We start from the raw sequence: 7362 nt of genomic DNA, 5'->3' as shown, positions 1-7362 counted from the left end.
TTTTTTAATTTTTAGCAGCCGATTTATTGAAAAATATGAAATGTCTTTTAATAATCCCTGAGATGTTGAATTAAAACGGTTTTTAATTGCTGTTGAAGCTTCATCTATCGTACAAAAGTATGTTTTTAAGGTATTTTGTACAATATATAACAAACATATACAATTTGAAGTTTTAAGAAATGAGTATATTCAATATTCTAAACTATTTTTTCAATTTGACGTTGCCATGCATTCTAATTCAAATTTTCTTCATGAAGATATCGTAACAGAAAATGATGATAGTGCCCAAGATAATGAATCAAGCAATGATGAAGAAGAGAGACAATTTGGTGACGAAAACAAAGTAGTGAACAATTTAGCAAGTATACTCAACTTATTTCAAGTTTGCCATACTTCTGGATTAGGAAGCATAATATTTCCAACACTGTACTTAGCTTTAAAAATAGCTTGTACATTGCCCGTATCCAGTACTAGCCCTGAGAGAACATTTTCAAAATTAAAAATTCTAAAAAACCGTTTACGTACAACTATTTCACAAGATCGTTTAGAAGATTTAATGATTATAACATGTGAATCAGCAGTGGCGGTTTTCCCGGGGAGGCAAGGGAGGCACCGCCTCCCTTGAAAAGTTAAAAAGAAAAAAGAAAAAAAAATTTTATATCCGATTAAAAATATTTATTTTATAATTTTTTTTTTATTTTATATTATTTACTTTTTTTATTCAATGTACAAATATTATTGTATTGTTGTAAAAAATAATTTTAAAACGGATGCCATGCGCCCCTATAATGGCCAATTATGTATAATATTTCCAATGATAGGAAAAGCATTAAAAATATTAAAAATATTACGTTATTTTCGTACTGTACTACAACAGCTGCCCGCTGTAGAGGCTTGAGGCGGCAACCGATTCTGTTGCCTACCTTGCTATCAAAGTGTACACGAAATTACAAACTCACACACATAAACAATCGTTTGAACTGCGCATGCGCTTTGCTAGTTGGGCGGCAATAAACATTTTCGCCTCCTTCAGTGATAAGGATCAACCTCGCGGCTTATCACAGTGACACAATCACAAAACTGCTCATTTTCAATTATCAAAATAAATCGTATATCTCTATGCATAAAAGTAAATAATTATGAAAATTGAAAATGTATAGTTATTGGTTACTATAATAATTAATTTTGTAATATTGTATGTTGTATTAATCATTAGTGATTACTGATTAGTCCCTATGCAATTATTTATAAGACATTATCAATTATAAGTATAAGTATAGTAATTCTAGTCCCTACTTCCTATTGTTTCTAGTGTTTTGAGTGTTTCTAGTTATTTTGTGATTCGTGGTTTTAGTTCTTATTGTATAAAAATATGAATCCAATATATGACCCAATTGTATGTTTACTTGGAACTCTTGGAGATTTATTGAATCATTTTTTTTTAAATTAAATATTATGAGCTTATTATTTTATTTGTTTAATGCATTTTTACTTTCAAATTGTTTTTAAAGAAAAAAGTGCAAATTTTGAAATTTAGATATACCTACCTATTTATTGTTATTTTATATTTTATTTATATTTTATACCTACTAGAAAGTACTAGTTATTTTTACACAAAACTATGTACTTATACAATTTTATCAATTAAATGTATTATTATTGAGTTTTTACTTTTTTAGTATACAGATCACAGATTATTCATTTTTGATTTTATTCCTTTTTAAATAGGGTCAGGGATGTGGGGGGCGAAGCCCCCCCCAACAGGTCTCTTATGTGAAATTATTTGTCGCCTCCTCAGAAAATTATTGCCAAAACCGCCACTGTGAATCAGATGTTGAAATAAACAATGAAGATGTCACTAATATATTTGCAAGTTTAAGTTCTACATTGTCAAAAAATCTAACTTAAATTTTTAAATAAATTAAAAAAGAAACAATAATATTATATCAAGACTATATTAATTAAATTAAAATGTATATTTTACAAAATATATAAAATTATTCATAATCTCACTTAATTTGCTAAAATAGTAACATTTATTTATTAGTAACTTCCTAAGTATGAAAGGATAAATGTATAAAGTAAAGTTGTGTTACCAATGCGTTAAAATTATTAAAATATTGAATATAATTTATGTCTCCATAATATAATTAGCCACCTATTTACTGTTATAATTTATTTAAAAGGGTAATGTTATAATAATTTTTAGTTTGTTAATGAAGTTTGATGGAATTTTGTTTTTTAAATTAATATGTTATACACTTAAAACTTAACTCCTTTTTATATCTTTAAACTTTGTCTCATACGTTTAAAGGATTTTATATTTTTAAAAATGATGAATTTATTGAATTTACATTGTGAATATAACAACTTTTATTCACCACAGTGAAAATACTACTGTCTATACTAGCTGCTAGGTTTCATCAGTAACATTATGTAAGTATCCATAGTACATATTGTATATATTAATATATTATGCTAAAATAATTTAATTGATACCTATATAGTTATATGTTATAATTTGTTAAAATATATAGGTATGTATTACCTATTGGTTTTTGGTTTTTTGAGAGGGTGGGTGGGTGGTAGGTTCTAAGCTAAAATGATATTTTGAACCACCATATTTTAAAGACCCTGGCGCCACTGCCAGTACTTACCGAAGCTTATATATTTTACTAGTTTCATCTGAAATCATTATTGTAATAATTTGTGTTTTAAGAAAATACAATACTTGATTAATAAAAATATGAAATAATGTAGTTAAGAGTTCGCTAGGTACACGTGCATCGTGCATGTGTTGTTTCCATCAAAAGTACAAACACAACGTAGCAAATATTCGATTAGCATGTTCATACATTCCTGTAGTAATCCTTTGATATTTTTCATACATTATTATATAAAGTTAAAAACTTGTTTTAAAAATTTTAAAATATTATTCATCATTCGTATTTTAATATTAATATATTATTAAAAGTATGTGTGTTTGTAGTTTTAATTAAAATTTTAAGTTTCAAAATATAATATTTATACGTAATATAAAAATATATAATGCATTTATTTAAAATAGTGATCAATTTTTTTTGTGCGTATTAGATTGAGCCGTAGCAGATAATAAAATAATCTCGTATTTTATAAATGTACACGATAAACGAACATAACGAGTGATAAAACTAAACTTAATTAAACTAAAATTAAATCTTTACAAACATTTTGTAATGCGGATAAATTGATGTGCTGGATAATTGACGTGTGGATAATCGACGATCTACTGTACTTTACTTTAATATTAAAGCTAACAATAAAAAATTGTATCTGTTTTATTGAATGTAGTTAGTGGGTTAGAGAGAAAAATCAAATATCAATGCACTGACATCTTCTTAAAGGTTTAAAGTTTAAAGTATATAATATAATATATCTCAATATAATTTTTTTATTTTAAAATAAAAATAGTTTAGTTCATTTTATTTTGAGTTTTAATGATTAAAAATATACTTTTACTCCAAGCAAATACAATATTTATACATCTTTAATCGAAACCAGTTGTTTACGTGTAAATATATTAATCAGATTCAATGGTTGAAATAAAACAAACTTCATATAGCCTAGTTAAAAAACAATGGATTTAATTAATATAACTGTGTTCATGACTTATAAAAACAGTAAAGCAATATACTTTATTTTATAAATTATCCTTATTGACTATATGTCAACTAACAATAAAGTTGTTTGTTCGGTTTTATTTTGTTTTAAAATTATTTAAATTGTAATATTGTAATATAAGATGTTTATTTTACACGTATGAAAATGTCCATAATAGTAATAATAATAATAATAATAATAATAATAATAATAATAATAATAATAATAATTATAATAATAATAATAATAATAATAAAATAATTATAATTATAATATAATTAACTAGAATGAATTGCCTATATTATATAATACGAATATTCGATTTCCAAAAATTTATTGGCTACGTTTGCGGTTTGCTTATGTTGTCTTGTCCGTCAACCGAGTTCGGGGTGTTCCGACCACCTGAATTCGACGATTGGATGTGTTGAGATTCACTTGTGTCCATCCTATCCATGCCGTCCGTCTGGTGAACTACGCTGTTAAAGTATCTGTCTGTAAAACGTACAAAAACTAATTAATTTCAAGTTTTTGTATACTAAATAATTTTTTTCTAAATACAGAAAAAAGTATAGGTTTAAATGAATAAAATTTGAACTATAATAACTATACATAATATAGTCGTATAATGTACACACAGTACTTAATAAGCCGTCTTCATATGTTAACACAATTTAAAAAATTTGGTGTTAGATCTATAAAATCGTATCAAGTCATGAGTTTTTATTGATACAATTTTCTTAATGTTGTTTAAAGTTATAAGTAATGAAATCAGAGTTTAATTTGATCAGAGTCAAATTTTCCACTCTCAAGTATAAAAATAATCAAAGTACAATAATTCTACGATACATAGTCATTTTTCCTGTATTGTAATTTTTGATCGTTGAAAATATGTGAAATAAAATGGTAAATTATCATAAAAAATAGAATTTTGTTCAACCTTGAGGAGGAGATTTCCGCATCTTTTGATCGGCTTATATATTGTTAATACCTATGTTCAAGCTTAATAATAATTTAATATTATTGTATGATATCAATAATTAATAAAACGTAGTCGAAGATTACTGCCATTTCCTCGATATTGTATATCGCTACGTTGTGATTGTACCTATTTATTTTTTCATGATTGAAAGGGTTAGATTTTATTTTTTCAGCTTTTTTGTCCTTTAACTGTTGGACGTTAGAGTTTTAACATAATATGTTGGCTGTTACAATAAATTACTAAGAGAATATTTCCAAAATACAGTAAAACTCGCTTAAGACGCTCTTTAAGGGACCAGCTCTCTAAAACGTCTTATGCGGGAAAGCGTCTTATGCGGGAATGAAACAAAATGATGTGGTTGAAATATCGAGTTTATTTTTTATTATTAAACATAATTTAATGAGAAATACACTTATAAATTAATTATAATTACAATATACATACATACTTATATTTTTGTGCTACTGAATTTAATTTAAAAAAATATTATTATTACATACATATTTTATTATTGTTTATTAAAAAAATGATCTATTTTTGATTGTTTAAGGTTCTGACAATGTGTTTCAGCAAGAAAGTTTTCAATTTTATTAAGACAACCTAACATTTCTTCGGAATTTTCAACACAGGATAATACTTTCCGAATTTCCGATAAATGTTGCAAACCAGTAGTTATTGCAGGAGTAGACGATGAAATACAGTAAAACTGTTATAATAAGTAATGATAAAATATGTATAGCGATAAAATAAAACGATAAGAACACGTATAGTACTAAAAATTCTATTTTTATTTTCACAAAACTACTAAAATTTATCGTAATCTGCTGAAAAAAAGAGCGTTTTACCCGATTAGACAAAGAAAAACTGAGCGTCTTAACAGGTGATTTTTACATTGACTAGTATAGGAAATGTCTAGGGACCGACTAAAAACAGCGTCTTATGCGGGAAAGCGTCTTAAGCGAGAGCGTCTTAAGCGAGTTTTACTGTAGTATCATATATTTAATGATTTTTTTAAAGAAACATTAATACATTTTGAAATAATGACTATTGTAACCAGGTAACCTAGTCAAGTATAAATAAACATAAACTTGAAATATTATTTTTCAGTTTAATTTGAAAAAGATAAGTTATTTATTAACTTTGACTTTTTAACTACATAGAAGCTAGGTAGGTACCTATAGTTAATGTCCATCTTTATATTCGGGTACCTATGTCCTCTGTTCTCTTACTATCGACAAATAATATTCATAAGTATACCTGTCATCGTCAATCAGTGTGGCGCCATTGCCTTGTCCGCCGTTGCCGGACATTAGTGGCGTCATCATGTAGTCCTCGTCAAGCGTGATGAATGGCGGTCCGGACGAACACTGCGTATTCCACCGCGGCAACGTCGTTTGCGAATGTCCACGAGACCTACTGCCGCCGCCATTGCCACCTCCCGAAGACGACGATGGACTGCCACCCGGGTTAGATAGCAAGCTCAGATTGGTGGGGCTTATCACTCCGGTTACCGTATTCACGGTGCCGATGTTTGAATAACTGAACAACTGTTGTGTAATATACACACACCACATACATGTATAGAACAACGGTAATAATAACAATATAAAATAATATAAGATGTAATATACATTATACACCACAATGCGGTAATAATAATGTTTAATGTATTATTCGATATGGAGCAGAAAAGTTGTTGCGCTTTTTTTCATACATAACTCCAATAAGATGTGATTTTATGGAAGCATGGTATATATTTTTAAAATTTTTTTTTGATAATAGATAAAATATGGTTTAGATGCAACAAATTTTTGGCTCTTATAATTTATAATTTATTTATGTTATGCACATTGCGCACACTACACACACAATCGTAGTAATTGGTTAAGTTGCAGGCTCAATCGTTTAAGTCTGTGGACAACAAGTGTATAAAAGCGTTGCCGGTATCATTTCAAAGCATTGTTAGTCATTTGAAATTTGCAGTTTGATGTAAGGTAGTATAAAGTATTAATCGAGGCCATGGTATTAAAATAAATCTGAAATATTTGTTGAAAATAATTATATGGTAAATCAGGGGTCGGCAACTTTTTTGGAGTCAAGGGCTATAAAAATAGTAAAAATAATTTTCACGGATCATATCTATCACCTTTTTTATTTACGTTTCACAGTTTAAATTTTAAACAAATTTTAACTTAATTTATTTAAGTTTCATCACTGTTTGGTACCTATATTAATTTAACGTGATATATATTAATACAGTTAGGTTATCAACTAATATAATATATTCCATATTTTTATACCAATTGTAAATTGTAATCGCGGGCCGTAGGTTGCCAACCCTTGTGATAAATGATTTATACCAACGTGGTTATTCAGTTGATTTTGGTGACTCAGAAATATTAGAAGTAATATTGACGATTGTTTTTTTATTTGTATTTGACTAATATTTTAGATGTATATATTTAAACACAATATTATATAAACTATGTATTCTACATTATAATTCAATAACTTATTATGGGCATTATTAAGTAAAAAGTAATAATCTCGAAAAAAAAAATTAAAAAATATGTTTACAGCTGAATTGATTGATACGTCGGAGTCGATAGTATGTAGCTGATAACCAATGTCTGCCAATTGTAGGTATGTATTTGTTAAAACTCCCATAAACGTGTTTAAAATATAATAGACTCAAGAATGGTTTGCTTATAAAAAACAAAAATATACAGGTCTTAAGATATATT

The 7362-nt window shown here is 27.2% G+C and overlaps 1 protein-coding gene across 5 annotated transcripts in view; it reads right to left on the bottom strand.

The window, feature by feature from the left end:
* Nucleotides 1–3904: 3904 nt before the first annotated feature.
* Nucleotides 3905–7362, bottom strand: part of LOC112597656 (nuclear factor 1 X-type) — a 148143-nt gene continuing 144685 nt past the window's right edge. For 4 of the 5 annotated variants that reach the window (XM_025343786.1, XM_025343787.1, XM_025343785.1 and 1 more), the window contains 2 exons: nucleotides 5876–6165; nucleotides 3980–4127 (listed from right to left, as the gene is read on the bottom strand). In XM_025343786.1, coding sequence (XP_025199571.1) covers nucleotides 3980–4127; nucleotides 5876–6165 — 438 coding nt within the window. Of the gene's footprint in view, nucleotides 4128–5875; nucleotides 6166–7362 lie in introns of all 5 variants that reach the window. The other variant, XM_025343784.1, reaches the window with a different exon arrangement.

The sequence above is a fragment of the Melanaphis sacchari genome, unplaced genomic scaffold (assembly GCF_002803265.2).
Source record: "Melanaphis sacchari strain LSU unplaced genomic scaffold, SCAv2.0 Contig436_pilon_pilon, whole genome shotgun sequence".
NCBI lineage: Eukaryota > Metazoa > Arthropoda > Insecta > Hemiptera > Aphididae > Melanaphis > Melanaphis sacchari.
This window is presented reverse-complemented; position numbering and strand designations above follow the sequence as displayed.